This window comes from Pectinophora gossypiella, chromosome 12 (genome assembly GCF_024362695.1).
Source record: "Pectinophora gossypiella chromosome 12, ilPecGoss1.1, whole genome shotgun sequence".
NCBI lineage: Eukaryota > Metazoa > Arthropoda > Insecta > Lepidoptera > Gelechiidae > Pectinophora > Pectinophora gossypiella.
The window spans coordinates 757,369-778,876 of record NC_065415.1 but is presented as its reverse complement, the minus strand read 5'-3'; the positions used below and the strand labels follow the sequence as shown (position 1 = coordinate 778,876).

The window sequence follows — 21,508 nt, the reverse complement described above, 5'->3', positions numbered from 1 at the left end:
GACAATGTCCCCATCGGGAATCGAACCCGGACCTCCAGATCGTGAGCCTAACGCTCTAACCACTAGACCACGGAGGCCGTGTGTGTGTTTTTTTTTAAATACCACTTAAAAATACACTTTCAGACGGTTTCAGCAAAACTATGCGCTCTAAAGATCTACCATAGGCGTGGTGCGAATAGTTCGGCCGATGTTTTTTTTTTGCTTACTTATAAAGCATTGTTATATTACCAAATAACAATTCTAAAACCACAAATACTTTATGTTTTTTTTTTTGTTGTTTTCTGTATTTTTTTATGAAAAATAAATATTTTACTTACTTACTTACTTGTTCTAAGTATAGCTTGTCCCCTCGCATGCTAGGTAAACCTATGTTATGAGAGTCAGTGGTTCGGAAGCAGTAAAAAAAATGCATTTTTTTCCTTTATTTATTAAGTACTACTACATTGTATAATAATATAAAATATTAACAACTAAGACAATTACTAAAATTAAGACTTATATTTGTGAGTTTCCTCCTAAGAAGAACTTCTCTCTTTATTTAAGAGCTGCGCTCTTGTCGGTGGAGTAATCGCCTCCATTTTCATTACTCCATAGATAGGGCGTGTAGAACGGTGGTTGCCCCAATCGCCTTCCGTTCCGCAGTACACCGACCAATTTCTCAATCGGTGATGTTCTAGCTAGAGCCCTACCAGAATCCATTTCCTCGGTCTCCAACCAGTGCTGATACCGCTGCTGCCCGGCATCAAGAAGAACTTATATAATATTAATCTACATCCACCTACGGCAGATTACTCATGCGCGCTCCAGAAGGACATTCTGGCGCACGGGCGGCTGTACGCATCGCAGAACTACCTCTGCTTCTACGCCAGCATCTTCGGCTGGGAGACCAGCATGACGCTGCGGTGGAAGGACGTCACCGCCATCACCAAGGAGAAAACCGCACTCGTGAGTACTCTTCTTCTATCCTTCTCCTTCGTGAGCACTGGCGGATTAAACAAGCCACATTGAAGCATAACCACACCCTGGACACTTCATACAAACAACCTCGTTTTACACGGACATCACACATTGACGTTATCGTACACGCGCATCTGTGTGTGACGTCTGACGGCATACGATTGAAGACTAAACTGTGTTCGAGGGGGGGTGAGGTAAACCTAGCTCAGACGCTGGTGGGGAGCGGAGAGTTGCCGTTCTATACGTCCCCGATTCGGGGGGGGGGGGGGGGGGGGGGGCGGTCCCCAATTCAAAACTCTACCATTCCCAACCGTGTCATAAATCTTTTCATTCAAGTCTACTTTCATTCATTCATTCAAATTCAAAAATATCTTTATTCAGTAGCTAACATAGTTACACAATTTTATAATGTTTGACACCTGCATGTATGTACCTACACAGCTTCTCAATAAATGTTTCTTGTTTCTTGTTACACTTTGAATCGTATTTTTTTACATAACGAACGTCTCATCTGCCTGCAACTACTGCAGCTTGTCACAAAGAAACGGCAAGAAAAGAAGTTCTTCTAAAAATAAACATAAAATATGTTATACAATTTAGTAATTTGGCTGCCTAATATCAGTCGCAGGCAGCTAATCCCATGCATTCATATCTTCTAGATAATCACTAATCTTGTAATAACTTTTTTTACTAAGTTTATGTTTAATTACTGTCTTAGTGACGTTCTCTCAACACGTCCGAACCATCGGAGCATCTCTTATAATATAATACATTATTATGTTCACAGGTAATCCCAAACGCGATCCTAGTATGCACGGACGGCGAGAAGAACTTCCTGACATCATTCTCCGGCCGCGACAAGGCGTACCTGATGCTGTTCAGGATCTGGCAGAACGCGCTCATGGACCAGCCGATGACCAGCCAGGAGATATGGCAATGGGTATGTCGTGTACTGTTCAAACAATTTATTTTTTGTTTTAGTTGGCATCAGACCCTAGATTGTGTTTCACATATTTGAGAAATGTGCCCACATACTCGAGGAATATGTCCCACCTACCTGAGAAATGTGCCCCACATACCTAAGAAATGTGCCCTACATACTCGAGAAATATGTCCCACCTACCTGAGAAATGTGCCCCACATACCTAAGAAATGTGCCCTACATACTCGAGAAATATGTCCCACCTACCTGAGAAATGTGCCCCACATACCTAAGAAATGTGCCCTACATACTCGAGAAATATGTCCCACCTACCTGAGAAATGTGCCCCACATACCTGAGAAATGTGCCCTACATACTCGAGAAATGTGTCCCACATACTCGAGAAAAGTATCCCACATACTCGAGAAATCTGTCCCACATGCCTGAGAAATGTGCCCCACATACACAAGAAAAGTGTCCCACACACTCGGGAAATGTGTCCCACATACTGTAATTGGTCTGGTTTTCGGGTTACTTGCTGAGCACTAGCTTTATCTCGTCATCACAACTCGGATCCCGACTTACCTAACCTGAAGATTTGACAGGTCCGGTTTTTTACAGAAGCGACTGCCTGTTTGACCTACCAACCCACGAAGGGAAAACTAGCCCAATACAGGTCAGGTCACTCCGAAACGCATTTCTCGGGAATTCGGGTTTCCTCACAAGGTTTTCCTTCACCGCTGACGACGTCATTTAAGATACAAACACCAACTCCGTTCCATCTACGGACAACTAGGCGGCGGCGGGCATTTCGTTATTATATTGGGGATATACCACCAATCCGCTCTAAACGTTTCGCCTTTTTTTGATGCGAACAGCGAAGGATTGGAACTACCTGCCGTCGACCCTTTTTCCAACTCGTTAATCTGGGAGTCTTCAAGGCTAGAGTGAATAGGCATTTGCTAGGTAAGCGTGATCCACCGTAGACCACATCTTGGCTTACTATCAGATGAAATTGTGGTCAAACGCGAGCCTATACTATTGTAAAAAAAAACAGTAATTCGAAAATCATTGGTTTAGCCCCATGCTGGAATGTGTAGATAAATGTTTAAAATACGCAGTTTAAAGCGGCCACTAACATGTGTCGATAGTATTAGAAATTTAAACGAATTCAAATCTCCGCTCGATACCGTGGAGTTACGCTTTCAAATGGAGAAGGAATATCGACTTAAATATTTCTGTACTATCCTACGTTCTTCCCAAGGTCACAAACTATCTCCATACTAAATTTCATCTAAATTGGTTCAGCGGTTTAAGCGTTAAAAGGGCAGACAGCGCGACTTTTGCATTTATGGCCCCGATTCCTGCAGACACCTCCTAATTTTATTTTAAGTTATACCCATCATTTTCTTATCCGCCGAAAAGGAAAGGGACGGATGGTTGTCAACAAGTTAATTTTAAAATGCATGAATAACCCGTGCGAATAAAATAGGCATCTCGCTGGTATGCAATCCGTTTGACGTGTTGTCTACTTACTTCTGTCGAGGTCGATGTAAAATTTTTAGACGGTTGTTTTAGATTCCTGCTTAAAATTGACGTGTGTTCCATAAATCTTATGCCTGTCGATTACCGGTCACTTTCTTTTTCAACGAATAAGAAAATGACAGGTGTCTGCAGAAATCGGGGCCATTATGTCTATAAAAAAGATTATTCGCTAAATTAAAAAGCAAGGAAGAAAACGTTTGTTTCGGTATTGGAGGTTTTTTGTCGTGTTTTATGTCTTTTTGGGGAAAAAGACAATATAACTCATATATAAATATGAAACACTTGTGCTTCAGAAGGCGAAGCCAGAACTGTACTTCGAAAAACCATTCATCGAATTAATTGTTTCCCGATAGTTTTATTCGTCGTGAGGAGCTCGTTGGCGCAGCGGTAAACGCGCTCGGTCTGCGATTGTTGAAGTTAAGCAACTTTCGCAAAGGCCGCTCATAGGATGGGTGACCATAAAAACAAAAAAGTTTTCATCTCGAGCTCCTCCGTGCTTCGGAAGGCACGTTAAGCCGTTGGTCCCGGCTGCATTAGCAGTCGTTAATAACCACCAATCCGCACTGGGCCCGCGTGATGGTTTAAGGCCCGATCTCCCAATCCATCCATAGGAAAAGCAGTGGGGACGTTAATGGGCTGATGATGATGAGTTTTATTCGTCGAATACATGGTTTGCCGGTAGCTTCGCTCGCATGGTTTGTTGAAAACATGATACACCGATAGCATTATTTGTCGATTAAAACTATTGATTTTTTTTTTATTTATTTAGTAAAATGAGATCGACATCATGAAACATTCATTCAACCAAATTCATAATGAATGAATGAAATTCAGTGAATTTCATTCATTTCTTGATCATGTTACACTGGCTGTTTTCCAGATTAGCATTTTATAATTTACCTTTGAGCTTTGACCCAGTCAAATACCGTATTATAATTTGCACTGGCCGTAATAGTTTAGTAGCTCTGCGGTATACGCCAGATCGGAAACATTAGACTGATCAAGGCCGGAATATAAAACAGTCGGAGATTTACCTCCACACCGCCACCACACCTCACACTCAAGGAGACCCACTAAGGTAGGAGGGTAATTCTCAGACAACCAGAATCAATAGCGTTACCTCTAACGCAAAAATATCTTATAATCTTTGGTCTTGCAAATATCCAGTTAGAACTTCGTAAGTTGATGACGTAAGTTCTAAACGGATATTTGCAAAAAGACAAAAGATTATAGAATATATATTCGCGTTAACGGCAATAATATTGACTTCAAGTGTTCAAAGAACTATCCAGGAGTGATATTGTTTCTTTAGACTATATATTCTTTAGCATAGAATAAGGAATAATACTACGTATAGAACGGCAACTCTCCGCTCCCCACCAGAGGTTGAGCTAGGTTTACCTCAACCCCTTCGGTCTTACTTTAGTCTTCAATCGTATGGGCGTCAGACGTCACACACACACATGCGCGAGAACGATAGCGTAGTGTTTGTAGTATCATACGAGGTGTTTCGTATGAAGTGTCCGGGTTGTATTTACAATTAACAATTTATTTATTTATTTATTTACATTTCACGACTTTACAGTGCAGAGGCGCCAATGCGCCGTGAAACTTTAAATATAAACAATAATATAATTAAACATTATGAAAATTAGGTGTAAACAATATAAAAACATATTTAATTTTCACACATCATTCATCTTCTCGCAGAACCTCATACACTCGCGACACACATACGTCCACTCACTCACAAACAGATCACACTCTGGTGCTGATGCAAGGAGTGCATTAAGCATGTGCACGGCACGGAGGAGTGGCGAGTGTGTGCGCGCCACAGTACGCGCCGCCGACATGGATGTGTTTTTAGCACTTTAGTCTGCCTGTTGTGGCTAAGTTATTGCAAGCGACGGTGGTGGCGGTATTACTGGCGCGGGTAGTGTTGTGTGTCGTGAAAAAATATTGGTGTAGTGAGGGTAGTTATAAATACAACCACTCGCCGCGCGCGACAGTCATCCCGTGACCACGGTCGCTGCAACGCGGCCGAAACATCGGGAAAAACAATTTAAATTAACAAGGTAATTGTTTCTTTTCACTTTTTTAAGATTTAATCGCGTGTCGATTCGTTAAAAATACTTTTCAGTTTACAAAGATGGATAACAACGACATACAAATATTTTATTAATATTTACTTAAGTATTCATTGGTGTCATAAACCACACTTAACCTAATTTTGGTTCGACAGCTCTTAAACTAGTGTCGTCCTTCACTAACAATAAGTGCAAGAAAGTGATAGAGCTAGCTTTAGTCCTGTCAAATTTAGTTGATAGTTTCCCGAATGGGCACCACTGCCTGTAATTGGGCTGGTTTTCCCTCGAGTTTTTGTTTGAAAGTCAAATGGATAGTCAACCAGATAGGTCTTGGTCTATTTAACCACCACTCACTCCACTTTAGTATATTTGCTGAAGTACGGTAGTGAATGTTGTCTGAAATGAGGTCTTTGTAGCATCTGCGGTGTTGAGTGATAGAGTGAGAAACAGTGTGATAAGAGAGAGATGTGGTGTAAAAGACGATATAGTGACTAAGATTGAGAAGGGAATGTTAAGTTGGTTTGGATTACGAAAGCAGTATATAAAGCGAAAGTTAGTGGTAGGGCTGGCAGAGGACGACCTTGAAGGACGTACATTGACCAAATTGGAGATGTCCTTAGAAAAGGTTTAGTACGATCTACTTTGAACCGGCGTGCGTGTACCGATTGAGGAATGTCGAGGAAGCAAGAGAAGTGTGTCAGGATCGAAGCAAGTGGAATTCCATACTGTCTGCTTACCCCGGTGGGAAACAGGCGTGAGTTTATATATGTTAGTCTATTTAAGCCGTATCCTAGTTAGGAAGTGCGCACACACTCTCTGTCTCGCTCGCTCGGACGGGGTAAGGCGGTACAGATTGTGTATGGAGTGGCCACGTGTTAGTTGTTTGTTACAAATAATTTCACAAACATTGAACATTTTTACAATAATCTGTGAAAGTTTACAATGAAAAAAAAAAACAAACATTTGACTCGTGGAAACTCAATGCTGCAATAGTAGGAGCAGTATTGTGGTTAGCAGTAATTAAAACTAGCATCGTAAATATGTAAGTAATTAGTATCTCGTTAAAGTGATGTAACGTTACCAAAGTAACAGATGTACCTATTATTAGTAATTGTACCTAGATAGGATGTAGATTTTTACAATACACAAAATTTTTAACTACCTGTCCCTGTACTAAGGATTCCGAATGTCTTTTCGAGTTAATACTGGTATCATATATTGATATCACAGTCTTATCGGAAAACGAAATAACCTATTTTTCTGAAAACATTATTTTTTTTATTATTATTTTTTTATCCGCTTTCTACTATGTTAACTCGACTCCTCCTCGACTTGAGGACTTTAGTCACTGGAGTCGAGCATATTATAATGTCAACAAAATAATACAAAATTGGCAACTTCACAATTTCCAGATAACTATTTTAAAAAATACAAACGCTTATTTTATACCACTTAAAATGTTTTATTTTCTCGAAAAGCAAAAGCTTTATACATATAATAGAAAAAAAACATTTATCTTTATTAATTTCAAATTTCGCGCGAAAACGGTTGGTCTCGTGACATTATACCGAGAGACGTCACATTTCAATAAGCAAATAAACTGTCAAACAGTGTGAAACTTGATTTTTGTTTTTTGTTTTGGTTTTCCCCGAAGGGTAAGGCAAAGGGAACTATGCCCATACAGCCATGTCTTACGTATTTTTTTTCTTAATGATTGATGAAATGATGAAAGGTGATGATGATGAAACCTAAGCCCCCACCCTCGGAGTAGACTCCTACTCCGAACCCCAAACAAATTAACTCAAAAGTCCGCTTTTTTTTTAACTTTCGAGTTATGAAGCGACTTCCTGACACGAAGCGAAAATAGGCAGATACACTTTGTTTATTGAATACTCCGATATAATAACACTCGCGAATGTCTTCCGACTAACTTAATGCGATCATTAACCACAAAACACCACTTCGTATTAATTATTTAGATTATTCAATGAAGAAAGCAACTGTCCCGTTCCCGTTTCTCGCCAAAAAGCCCTCAAACTTGAAATCTGACAGATAGGTTTTGTTTATTTTGTGAAATGTGACGTCACTGTTTCGGGTCTTGTAATACACAGGTAAAAAAATCACATTTGTAAAAATAAAATATTTAAAAATGATCTTAGTAAAAAAGCTATTGGATAACTGTGGTTAAATGTTAAACTACCATATCCGATAACATAACAGAAACAGCCTATATACGTCCCACTGCTAGGCACAGGCCTCCCCTCAATCAACCGGAGGGGGTATGGAGCATACTCCACCACGCTGCTCGGTTGGAGGGTATAAGCTGGACTAAAATGGTGTCAAATGAAAAAGTGCTGGAAAGAGTTGAAGAAAAGAGAACCATATTGAAGACTATAGAGAACCGGAGAGGAAATATGATTGGCCACCTGATACACCTGACACGATTCATTTATAACAAACATTATAGAAGGAAAAATTGAAGGGAAGAGAGGAAAGGGTTGACCTAGGAGAACATTTATGAAACAAATAAAAGAGAAGGTGCAGGTCGTGTCGTATCGGGAGGTGAAGGATTTGGCGGGAAGAAGAGAGGGATGGCGATTACTCCACCGACAAGAGCGCAGCTCTTAAATAGAGAGAGAGAGAGAGAAATCTTCAGGTTAGGTAAGCTGACCCTGTGTAAAACGGGATAATGTTACTGGGATGAGATGAATTGCTTCAATGTGGACTTTTTAATCCTCCAGTTGTCTTCTACATTATGTCTGGGATGACAAACAGTATGGGATATTTCCCCGTCTTATAATTAACGTAGCGTAACAGAATTTTGATACACAAAATATAATTTTGTGAGTAATTGAGTGCACTACACTAATGCATTATCTATTTCCGTTCCTTTTGTCAGATATGCGTAACACAATATTTGACGTTTTCATAATACGCGGATTGTCAACACTGCTACATTTATACTAGGTTCCTAGTTAAAGTACTCAGTTTTGTATAGTGATTTAATTTAGTGGACTCGTTGAAATATCAATGTCATTCATTTTTAATGTGGGAACAATAGATAATTTTTGAAGGTTAAGATTTTATTTTACGTTTTTGTTGTGTTGCAATTTGGTGAGTGGACATTAGAAAGAAAACGTACATACGTACACAAACTCACGCCTATTTCCCACCGGGGTAAGCAGAGACTATGGAATTCCATTTCAACTTCTACTCTCTTCTTTCTTTTTCCTTCTCTCATGTTTTTTTTTTTTCATTTTGTCAGATAATAAATATAACGTTTGAATAATAATAAAATGCAATATTTACCAAATAAAAAATACAATTTTAAGCAGGTCAATGGCGGGCCCCGTACTACGACACAAATTTTAATTAACGATTATACAATTTAATTGGCAACTTGACAGTTGTAACAATAAAATATATTATGAAATATGTCGGATATGATAGTTTATCATTTAACGATAATTATGCAATAGTTTATGTATGTTATTTTTACAAAATAAGAATGCGATTTATTATCTGTGTATTACACGGGCGGCCATGATTGGGCTTCTTGTCACGTCATAATTCATAAAATAAACAAAAACCATCTGTCAGGTCGCAGGTTTCACACTGTTTCTTTGCTTGTTGAATGTGAAGTCACTGGCCAAAATGTCACATGACCAATCGTTTTCGCGCGAAATTTAAAATAAAAGAAGAAAATTGTGTTTTTTTTTATTATATAAAGGTTTTTCGAGAAAATAAAATATTGTAAGAGATATACGAATAATCAATTGTAATTTTTAAAATACTTAATCGAAAATTTTCAAGTAGTCAATTATACAAGTATGCTTTATAATTAAATTGTAAAGTGTGTTTGTGAAGGTGGAGATTCAGGTCAAACAAGAATAATAATCCTCACTCGTATGTACCCACTGTGTTATATTTTTCATAGTGATTTGATTGCTCGTGTCTACACGTTGTCAATGTCATGTATTTTCAACGTGGGATCATTAGTGACCTCTTATTGGTGAAGGTTAACATTTTATTTTCGTCTCTGGCTTTGTTGCGGTTTACTCGTGATAGTTTTGTTTATCGCATCATCTTCTCTTCTATCACATAATTATATTGTGTGTATAATCACGTAAGTGGAAACTAAATCGCCTCTACCGTAAATAGACTATCGTAGCGTATACAGATATCGTAAAAAAATATTATACCGTCGCTGATGTCGCAAACTGACGTATCTGCAATTTTTGGCAGTTTCTCCATTGCACCTTTTGAAATTCGGTATGTTAGGTATTTTTTATATTTGATTCGGCTATTAAAATAAAAATAATTTGAATAGTTTTGCTTTCCATGCAGTATTTAATTTTTTTCATTTTTAAAAAAAAACGTCTCCGAAAGTAGGTTCAATGGCGTTTATGCCTTTGCCTTTACTTAGTCTGCATTAAAATTTTAATATTGACGTTTTGTTAGGGTAATGTGGCCAAACTGTGGCCGGTTCCTAAGTGTACTCAGGCTCAATGATAGAAATAAATACGATTTCGTTATTTTTTCATTTCTTAATTTGAGATTGAATAGTTATGCTTCACATGAAGAAAAATTTCATTTGACCAGGCTTTTTGGCTATGTTCCTTTGCCTGCTCCTTCTCGGGGCAAATTTAACAAAAAACAAGTTTATGCTTCTAATAAATACGATGAGGGTTAGGTTAGGTTATGGTCATTATTATCGGGGTATTTCATTAAGTTTTTTAACAACACACTCTTAGAACACTTTACCTTAGTGATGAACACAGATTATATTAAATTTTATTTATTATAAACGGCATTTGGCAATGACAATTTGGGTAAACAGACCTTTAGAGATCAAATGTAGGTCAAATATACACATGATTTTTGCTAAAGTCAACACCATCCGACTGATTTAAGAGCTAAGACCAGAGAAATAAGTCTATTTAAGACGAAATTTCGAAATGGTTTTAGAATTAACGTAACATATGTTTTCAATAAGACACAAATCACTTGAGCAAAAATTACAGATACGTCAATTAGCAAAGTCAGCCACGATATGGTGTATGTATAAGACATGGGGTTAACCTAACTTAACGTGTATTGGGCTGGTTTTCGGTTCGCGGGTTAGAAGGTCAGACAGGCATTCGCTTCTGTAAAAAACCTGTCAAATCTTCATAAGCGAACCCTGTGAAAACGGAATAACGCTTGGGAAATGATATATTGATTTATGATATATACACTTCTCATCAAAAAAATCGAAACACTTCCGTTTTCATTGTTTCTGTCCGAATTTAACACAAAAAAGAATTCATACGATGAAAAAAAATACATAAATGTATAGCTGGCAGTTTGGCCATTACAGTAATAAGCGAAAATTCTAAATTCAAAATTAGAATTTCATTTGTTTATCTTATAAACGAAATGAATCACTGTTTTGAGACAAATGTGTGTTTAGGGTTGGAGTACATTTAGCGTTTAAAAACTAAAAATTGGCGCCTATCCTTAAACTTTTTGTTTTTTATTTCAATACTGTGACTTTGGGACGTCTGAAAAAAGGTTTTTTTTCTAAAACGTATGGATACTTCGCCCACAGAAGCCGCCCAAGTTGTGGCATTGCTAGATTCTGACCTTAGTCAGCGTGTTGTGGCTGCAAGACTGCATCTAAGCCTGTCATCTGTTCATAGAGTCTATAAACGTTATCGGGAGACTGGTTTGTTCACGCGCCGTTCAGGATCTGGCAGGAATCGGGTCACTTCTGAGCGAGATGATCGATTTATTGTAACAACTTCTTTGAGAAATCGACGCCTTAACGCTTTTCAACTGCAGCAGCGGCTTCGTGTTGTACGAAGGGTGGCTGTAAGTGACTCTACAATTAGAAGAAGGTTGAAGGATCGTGGACTGGTATCGCATAAGCCAGCAAATGGGCCGAAATTAACTGCAGACCATCGAAGAGCGCGCCTTAACTTTGCACGTGAGCACCTAAATTGGTCATACCTACAATGGAGCAAAGTTCTCTTTTCTGATGAGTGTAAAATTATGCTGTATGGTAACGACGGAAGGAACAAGGTCTACAGAAGAGACGGAGAACGCTATGCACAATGCTGCATTGAAGAAAAGGTCAGCTATGGTGGCGGTTCGTGGACGGTTTGGGGAGGAATCAGCGCCGACGGTAAGACAGAGCTTGCTTTCGTGTCTGGGCCACGTCTGCCTGCACTAAACTGTCATCGGTACGTCGAAGAGTGTCTCGAGCCTCATGTGATGCCCTATGCACATTTTATTGGCAACGGCTTCATATTCATGCACGACAATGCTAGGGCTCACACCGCGGGCGTCGTACGAGATTATCTTAACGAAGTCGATATCTCTATTATGGAATGGCCAGCAAGAAGCCCGGACATGAATCCCATTGAACATCTGTGGGATGAATTAAAGAGACGAATTCGAGCAAGAGATCCTGCCCCAGAAACACTTAGCCAGCTGCAAGATGCAATCCAAGAGGAATGGGACAATATACCACAGCATATGATCGTGACTCTCATCCGATCGATGAAGAACCGTATGGAAGCAGTAATTAGAGCTCGGGGAGGGGATACAAGTTATTAAATAAACGTTTTTTAGCTTTTTTTTTCATTTACGTGTGTTGTTTTATCCATTTCCTTTATACTCCATACGGAATAAAAATGACTCATTTAACAAAATACGAAACCTATGAAAAATTCATTTAAATTTAGAACATTAACATTAAGATTTGATAAGCTCATATTACTCACTATTAAACGACATTTAACATTTATTCCTAAATGTACACATTTTTCTGATAATCCTGACAAAACGTAAACTTGCAAGGTGTTTCGATTTTTTTGATGAGAAGTGTAATATGATATGGGGTTTATCAAAAAGGAAGTGTAATATAAACGAGTATGTTTGTGTTCAGGTGCACAGCTGTTACGGTGAGGAGTTGGGGTTCAATTCCGACGACGAGGGCTACGGTCGCGACCTGCCAGTAGACATCGTGCCGCCATTGCCCGACGCCATCGAGGTAAACTGTCCATTTATTCGTTCAATCATTCATTCATTAATTCATAATTCAATCATTCATTCATTAATTCAATCATTCATTCATTGATTCAATCATTCATTAATTAATTCAATCATTCATTCATTAATTCAATCATTCATTCATTAATTCAATCATTCATTCATTAATTCAACCATTCATTCATTAATTCAATCATTCATTCTTAGCATAGCGACCTCTGGTCGACAGGTTGTTTGCGACCTGGATCCACTCCTATGTCAAAATAAAATGATGGATTGTGTCTGCCAGTTTCCGGAAATAGCATTTACTACTTGTCCGTACAAATGGGGGGCGCTGTGAGCTCACCCGGTACAAGAAGGTTAAGACTACATGTCTGCGGATGCTAGGCGCAAACCTCGGCTCAGAGCGTCTTCTGAAATATTATTCGAAAGAATCGACCTTAGTGGGCCGATAGCGATTACCGTTGATTGAGGGAAATCGTCGACCACGCCGGCAAGCCACGTCGCTACTGGGTCCTGAAGTGTTTGTTAATGATGATTGATTCATGAGTGGAGTGGAATTCTCTACCGTCTTCTGTATTTCCGGATGCATATAACCCGAGTGCTTTCAAGGCCAGAGTGAACAGGCACCTTCTGGGCGAGCTCGCTCCATCTTAGGCCTCGTCAACGCCTTCGGGCAAGTCTAGGGTTAAGAGAAAACCCATGAATAATAAAAAAAAAACGAAGAAATTACTATAAGCGATTTAAACCGCCAATTGCCTTATACCGAGATAACCCTTTAACTGTTTACTTTTAGTGCAAAAAGTCATATATGTGTATTGGTATGAATGTCCAAAAATCTTGGTTTTATCAATAACACTCAGTTGCTAGTTTGCTAACACCTGTGTCGATATCGCCGATAATGATAAAGATAGATAAATGATAAATATTGATAAGGTAGTTCTCTGTGAATCACAATGCGAGTTGGACGCAAAAGTAAGAAAATAGTGAGTGAATTACAACAATTAAAACTCAAAAAATTCTTTATTCTCATTAAGTCATACTCGTAAGATAAGTCACTTACATGAGAACATAGTTACACTTTGAATCGTACATTTTTACGTAAATATATATTTTTTGTCCAAAAAAGCCCAAAGAGACCTGGCGATAATCAGGTGATCAGCCTGTAATGTCCTACACAAACTAGGAATCACTGATTTTTGTGATATGTCCCCACCGGGATTCGAACCCGGGGCCTCCGGATCGTGGATCACAGAGGCCGTTATGGTTGTACTGCTGACTGACCCATTGGGAAATGGTCGTGAGCTTATGTTTGGTTCTGTCCGGGGCGTGTCAGCTGACTTACGCTTCGAGCGCATAAAATAAAAAGCGCATAAAAAGTCAATTCAGTGTGGAAGATACGTGGAGGCTGGAGTGGAACATGTTCGACGGCACAAATTCGGACCTTATTCAGGATCCCTCGCGGAGGGTCCCTGGCTTTGACTCCAAGAAAAATCTGGACACGACTGAATCGGTGTAGGACCAACCATGGAAAGTCAAACCATCACCTACATAAATGGGGCTTAAAGGAGTCGCCATACTGTGAATGTGGTCACCCGGATCAAACCATATCTCACATACTGAACGAGTGCCCTTTGCATCAGGTCCCAGGTGGTATAGCCGAGCTGCATTGTGTGACGGATGCGGCAGAGACTTGGTTAGGGGAGCTTAAGCTGGATATTTGATCCACGCAGGATATTTTATTTTTTGTCTGCCATACGCAATAATAATAAGCTGACTTACGATGTAGAAACCGTTTATAACCGTTTCGCAGTAACGTTTACAGTTTACAATGAAGCTATTTCTGCACAGTGGTGTACTGTTACTAATAACAAACATAAGCACCGTGCTAGTATCATGTTCTCGTTAATTTGTTAATTATAAACCAGCGGATACTACACAGCACTTTCATCAAAGCCGACGGTATTTCGCTTAACATAAACAGCATATTTTCCCATTGGGGTAGGCAGAGATCACGGAATTCCGCTACGATCAAAAAAGAGCGTACTCTAGTGAGACCCCAGTGATGCAGGTGTAAGGAGCGGATCCAGCTTTTATGCCGGGGGGGGGGGAGGATTTCACCAGGTCGCAGACAACCGATCTCTATAGAGAATTAAACAAAATTGCAGTGGCCATCCATGAACCAACCTGTCTCCCAGGGGGGGGTTCTGACCCCCATGATGGGAGAATATGCCCCATATCCCCTCCGGTTGTATTTTCCTCCAAGTGCCACTGGGCACAGGCCTCGTCTAACTAGACGCGTGTAGGCTGTTTCTAATGTTGGTAACGGTGTGCCTATGCCCAGTGGCACGTGGGGGATGTTTCTAATGTTGATAACGACGTGCCTGTGCCCAGTGGCACGTGGAGGCTGTTTCTAATTTTGGTAACGGTGTGCCTCTATGCCCAGTGGCACGTGGAGGCTGTTTCTAATGTTGGTAACGGTGTGCCTATGCCCAGTGGCACGTGTAGGCTGTTTCTAATGTTGGTAACGGTGTGCCTGTGCCCAGTGGCACGTGGAGGATGTTTCTAATATTGGTAACGGTGTGCCTATGCCCAGTGGCACGTGGAAGCTGTTTCTAATGTTGGTAACGGTGTGCCTATGCCCAGTGGCACGTGGAGGCTGTTTCTAATGTTGGTAGGTAACGATGTGGTGTGTTACAGGATCTGGTGGACTCGTCGTCGATGGAGGCGGGCGAGGAGCCCCGTGCCGTGCGCTCCGAGCGAAACAGGGACAGAGACTCCTCGCCGCCCCTCGGTAAATACATACATCCATACTCATGCCTGAAACGTGTTCTATGGTTTTTATTCGCTCCCAAAACAGCATGGAAGCTCGGTATATATAGGTGTGAGATTTTATATCGTGGTTTATAAAACAAACAAACTGTACACGTAATACTGTTTTTATATTTCAAATAGCGATTAGAACTTAGAACACAGTGGGAAAAATTATGACAGGAGAAGTGTCAGATGGACGTCATAGAGATGCGTTTTTTTTTTTTTTATCTTATACAAACTAACACTCCCTCTAAAAACGCAACCCTAATCCTTTAGCACAGAATAAATGTTTTTCATAAACAATACCCTTCGTTAATATATCTGCTAACATTTTATCCCCATTTATATGAGAAAACTTAATTAAACATTTGTTTACATTATCTCTAAGAAAATGAAACCTTATATCTATGTGTTTGGTCTTAGGCTTATAACAGTCAGTATTAGCAAGATACACTGCACTTTTATTGTCACAGAAAATGTTCAATGGTCCGTTCACACACTGGCCCAGTTCTGCTTGGAGCTGGCGCAACCAAAGGGCTTCTTGAGCCGCGGCCGCCATGGACATATACTCCGCTTCAGCCGTCGAGAGTGCCACTGTAGATTGTTTACGCGTACCCCACGCAATACAGCCACCCTGAAACAGAAATGAAAAACCGGTGCAGGACCGTCTATCATCTGGGCTGCTGGCCCAGTCAGCGTCACAATAGCCTGTTATGTAGTCATGGCTTTCCTTCTTGTAACAAAGTTTCCAATCTTTGGTACCTTGGAGATATCTCATAATTCTCTTTACTGCTACCCAGTGACTCCTATTAGGACTATTACAGTATTGACTCAGCTTGTTAGTTGAAAATGTGATGTCTGGTCTAGTTGCTTGAGCCAGGTAAACTAAGCAGCCAATTGCCTGTCGATAGGGTATGTTTTCACAAACATCTTCATTATTACTATCGAACTTCACGCCCACTTCAATTGGGGTTCTCGCAGGTTTGCAATCAGACATATTAAAGCGTTCTAAAATCTCCATTATATACTTTTCTTGATTTATCTCAACTTCTCCATTCTTTCTATTTCTTGATATATTAAGTCCAATACATTGCTTTATTTCTCCAAAATCTTTCATCTCAAATTTCTCTTTTAGCTTATGTTTTATAGCTAATTTCTTTTCTTTGTTATTTGAAAATATTATTAGGTCATCAACCCATACTGCAACATATATCATGACATTCTCATTTACATAGTAGTATATGCAAGGATCAATTTTAGATCTAGTTAATCCAATTTCCTTTAAAATGCTGTCTAGCTTGATGTTCCACTGCCTACTTGCCTGCTTTAGTCCATAAATGGATTTATGAAGTTTGCATACTTGGTCTCCAGTATTGTATACTTCAGGTTGTACCATATATATTTCAGTGTCAATATCTCCTTGTAAAAATGCTGTGACTGCATCCATCTGTTCAATATCAAGATCGAATTTCGCCGACAATGCCATAAGGTAGCGCACTGATGTATACCTTACGACTGGTGAAAATATTTCGTCATAATCAATGCCTTTACGTTGTGCATATCCTTTTATCACTAGTCTGGCCTTGTATCTTAATATTTCACCTTTCTCATTGGTTTTAGTTTTGAAAATCCACTTGCAAGGAAGGGCCTTCTTACCAGATGGTAACTCAGCCAATGTCCATGTTTCATTTTTCATTAAGGAGGAATACTCTTCTTCCATTGCATTCTTCCATTTATCTCCTTCCTTAGATGATAAAGCCTCTTCAACGGTCTGAGGATCGGTCAGATTTGTAGCAGGACAAAAATAACTGTACTTTGAAGATTCTTTGTTACGTGGTCTTAATGTGATTTGTCTTGGAGTGATGGTTATCTTCTGATCAGGAATGTATGTGGCATCTTCACCAGTGTCCGTTTCATATTCGCTGGAACATCCTTCACTTTCTGGACCAGAAGGCTGGACTATTTCCTCCCCCTCCATACATTCCTCCTTTTTTTCAGTTATCCGTGAAGATGATGGACTGCAACTGTCAACATTACAAGGTACGTAAATTTTACTATACTGTTGTAAATTCTCTAAGAAAACTACGTCTCTACTTTTACAAATTTTATTTGTTTCAGGATCTGCCAGTCGGTACCCCTTCGAGTTGTCACAGTAACCGACCAATATCATTCTTTTTGACTTAGGATCCCATTTTGTTCTTCTTTGTTCAGGTATCTGAACCATTGCCTCTGAGCCAAAAATCCGCATATGTGACAGGTTTGGCTTTTGTCCTGACCAAACTTCTAATGGAGTTTTCTCACCAATTGATCTAGTGGGAGATCGGTTAATTATGTAGGCTGCTGTGGCCGTCGCTTCTGCCCAGAACTGTTTCGGCAGTTTGGCATCAAGCATCATGCATTTAGCTCTCTCAATCAATGTTCGGTTCATTCGCTCAGCTAAACCGTTTTGCTGTGGTGTATAGGGAGTACTTGTCTGATGTTTGATCCCATGTTGACTCAAATAACTCTGGAAATTATGATTACAGTACTCTTTCCCATTATCTGTGCGTATAATCTTAATTTTTCTGTTCAATTCCTTCTCTACTTTATTCTTGTAATCTTTTAGAACTTCTAACACATTCAGTTTATCTTTAAGAAAATACACATGAACAGTTTTTGAGTAATCATCAATAAAGGTAATAAAATATTTCATACCTCCTAGAGACTGAGTTTCCATGGGGCCACAGAGATCAGAATGAATCAGCTCCAATGTTCCTGTAGTTTGTGTGACACTATTTCGAAATGGCAATCTGGACTGCTTCCCTTCCAAGCAGGTTGTACAAGTAAGTGGCATTTTGATATCTTCTTGCAGTCTTACTCCCTCTGTGCAGTGTGGTAAACGATTCACATCTGTAAAGTTCAAGTGTGCCATGCGCCGATGCCATAGTGCGGTGGCATTTTGCACATTAGCAGTGCTTAGATTGGCACTAGCTTCAGCATGTGTCTTTAGCAAGTACAGGTTGTGCTCTAAAGTGGCTGAGCACAGCAACTTTCCGTTATTACTGTAAATCTCACAACCGTCTTTGTTGAAATTTACTGAACAGCCATTCTTGATCATAGCACTGACTGATAGTAAGTTTGCTGCTAGCTGAGGTACATATAAAATATCCCTTACTTGCACCTTATCTCCATTCCCATTCACAACTAAATCCACATTTCCCATACATTCGACAGGCAGTAATGACTTGCTTGCAACAGTGACATTGGATATTGGTGGATGCCTCTGATCATACATCCAATCCCTCCTATTTGTCATATGCACAGACGCCCCGGAGTCAATATACCATCTGTCTTTAATCATTTCAGAAGCCGAAAAAGCTGCAACAAATCCCTTCTCCTCTTCCTTATTGCTGGATGTCTTCTTAGGTGCACGGCAATTTCTTCCTATGTGCCCATATTTGTTACAGTTATAACACCTCGGACCCTTCGGCTTTGAGTAGTCAGTTTGTTGTTTTTCAGTCTTCTTTTTATTATTTATGAAAAATGCTGTGGATTCCGATGAACTCTGAACTTCTTGTAGAAGTTTGGTTTTTATTGAATCTGCACTGATTTTAATTCCTGAGCTTTCGATGCCCATAATCATTGGTTTGTATACTTCTGGAAGACCAGCTAACATTAGCGTTCCTAGCCACTCGTCGTCGACTTCAAAACCAATATTTCTTAATTTATGGGCAGTGGTCATGACTTTATTTACATAATCTTCTACATTTCTTGAAGCTTCTAATGTAGTGGTGATAAGATCCCTTAAAAGGGCCACTTTTCTCGTCAGACCATTGTCATCGAATGCTCGCGCTAAGTTTTCCCAAACCTCTTTCGCTGTTTTCGCATCCTGTACGTGTATGTAATTAATTGGGTCTAATAATAAAATCAGTTTGCACTTCGCTTTTACGTCCTTTTCAGAGTCTTTTTCCATGCCTGTTACACAGTTCCAGAGGCCTTCGTGCTGTAAGTATGCGGTCATAGCAAATTTCCAATTGGAATAGTTATCACGACCCGTGAGTTTTTCTATATTGAAGTTGTTTCCACTCGACATCTTTTTGTGAAAACGGCTATGAGCACGTTGTAATTGTAACCTCTAAAATGTATGATGCGACTTTCCTTCACAAATATCTGAATATTCCTTGAATATTTATTTATGATGAACCACGCTCTGCTACCATGTGAGATTTTATATCGTGGTTTATAAAACAAACAAACTGTACACGTAATACTGTTTTTATATTTCAAATAGCGATTAGAACTTAGAACACAGTGGGAAAAATTATGACAGGAGAAGTGTCAGATGGACGTCATAGAGATGCGTTTTTTTTTTTTTTATCTTATACAAACTAACAATAGGGTTGCCATCTCTAAAATTTGGAAAACAGGACAAGGCGCGTGAAAACCCCGGATTTTAGAGTCCGAAAACCGGACATGTCAACAAGATCTTTTAAACATATTCAATGTAATAAAAAACAGTTGAAAATGTCATAAATCACCTTTTTTATTCATTCATTATTTTAACAAAACAGAATCATATTACAATTTGTTACAAATTGTTTATATAAATCAGCTTTCTTTCTTGAAATAAGTAAACAAAACGTTATTAAAATATTAAACAGAAACATATAAATATACTTGGTTGTGAATATACTTGGTTCGTCGGTTGATCGTGGTATGCGTGCGAGCATAGTGCGTGTATCGCGGGCGGTCCAAATATTATTTATTTTTTAAAACCCGGTTTACAAATGAAACCCCGGACGCTCCCCGGATGCCCTCTAAACTAGGACAAATCCGGGGAAACCCGGACGGATGGTAACCCTAGGTATATAACATAACAAATACTTTATTACTTCTTCTAATCCTATTATCCCCTGTTGAGATGTAAGGCTCGATTAACAGGTTACCTGTTATATTACTGAAACTCGAATGAATACTTTATCACACAACATCCGTGGTTTCTGCGTATCCCAACAGTAAAATAAGCGTAGACTTATTTATTTATGTAATAATTTATTGTACACAAGATAACACAGAAACACAATGGCCATTACTGCAGACACCTCCTAATTTTACTTTAAGTTATACCTGTCATTTTCTTATCCGCCGAAAAGAAAAGGGACGGATGATTGACAGCTCTTATTTTTAGGAAGAATGAGTAAATGAATGAATATCCCGGGCGAAACAAAAATGTATCTCGCTGGTAGGCAAACCGTTTGACGTGTGCTGTCAACATAATTCTGTCGGATTATTGGCCAATGTAATTTTTTTAGATGGTTGTTTTAGATTTGTGCTTAAAATTGACGTGTGTTCCATAAATTTTATGCTTGTCGATTACCCGTCCCTTTCCTTTTCGGCGGATAAGAATATGACAGGTATAACTTAAAATTAGATTGTGTTTACAGGAATTAGCACCAATATGACAACATGAGGAGAGACAAAAGGAACAACTTATTTCTAACAGAAATTTCTTCCAGTAGGAAAGGACAGATAGCGTCTACAAACAAGCATACACATTAATAGGTACATACATAATAATACACTAATCGCAACAATTAATATACTTACTTAAATCTACAACTTATTATAAAATATACAAACATATATACATACAAATGAATGTAGTAATAACAATAATAGGTAATACAAAAATATTAAACAAAATATAAATACTCAAAAGGCCATTAGCCGACCTTATTGCTAAGTAGGCATCTTTTCCAGGCTTTCATCCTTTTCATTATTTATATACGTATGTAATACTTATAACATAAATTCACTAAATGTAGGGATCTGTCTGTCGACATTTACGCATGGTCGAGGTAATACTATCAAAAACGAAACATATATGCATGAATGTGGGGAAGCCCCCAAAAGGTTCTCTTTGTGTTTTCAACTTTGCGATAAAACAGATTTCCCCTTTATGTTTCTAACGTACGTTCTTTAAAGATGGCTTGAACTATGTTGACCTTGTAAAAGTCTTCCTCTGTGGTTTCAGAAGCTTCAAACTCACGCTCCTAATCCTATTGGGGTAGGCAGAGCGATAAGTTATTATAAAACAATTGTTATTGGGCTTTTAACGTTACATTAAAGACGAATGTTCGCGACGAGGGATCATCTTTATCTGTCCACC

At 39.1% G+C, this 21,508-nt stretch overlaps 1 protein-coding gene across 1 annotated transcript in view; it reads left to right on the top strand.

The window, feature by feature from the left end:
* The window catches only part of LOC126371582 (protein Aster-B-like), a 56,748-nt gene that overhangs the window by 15,706 nt on the left and 19,534 nt on the right, over positions 1-21,508 (top strand). Inside the window, exons 6-9 of the mRNA XM_050016904.1 lie at positions 788-945; positions 1,745-1,897; positions 12,443-12,547; positions 15,247-15,340. Of these exons, the coding sequence (XP_049872861.1) occupies positions 788-945; positions 1,745-1,897; positions 12,443-12,547; positions 15,247-15,340 (510 nt within the window). The remainder of the gene's footprint in view (positions 1-787; positions 946-1,744; positions 1,898-12,442; positions 12,548-15,246; positions 15,341-21,508) is intronic.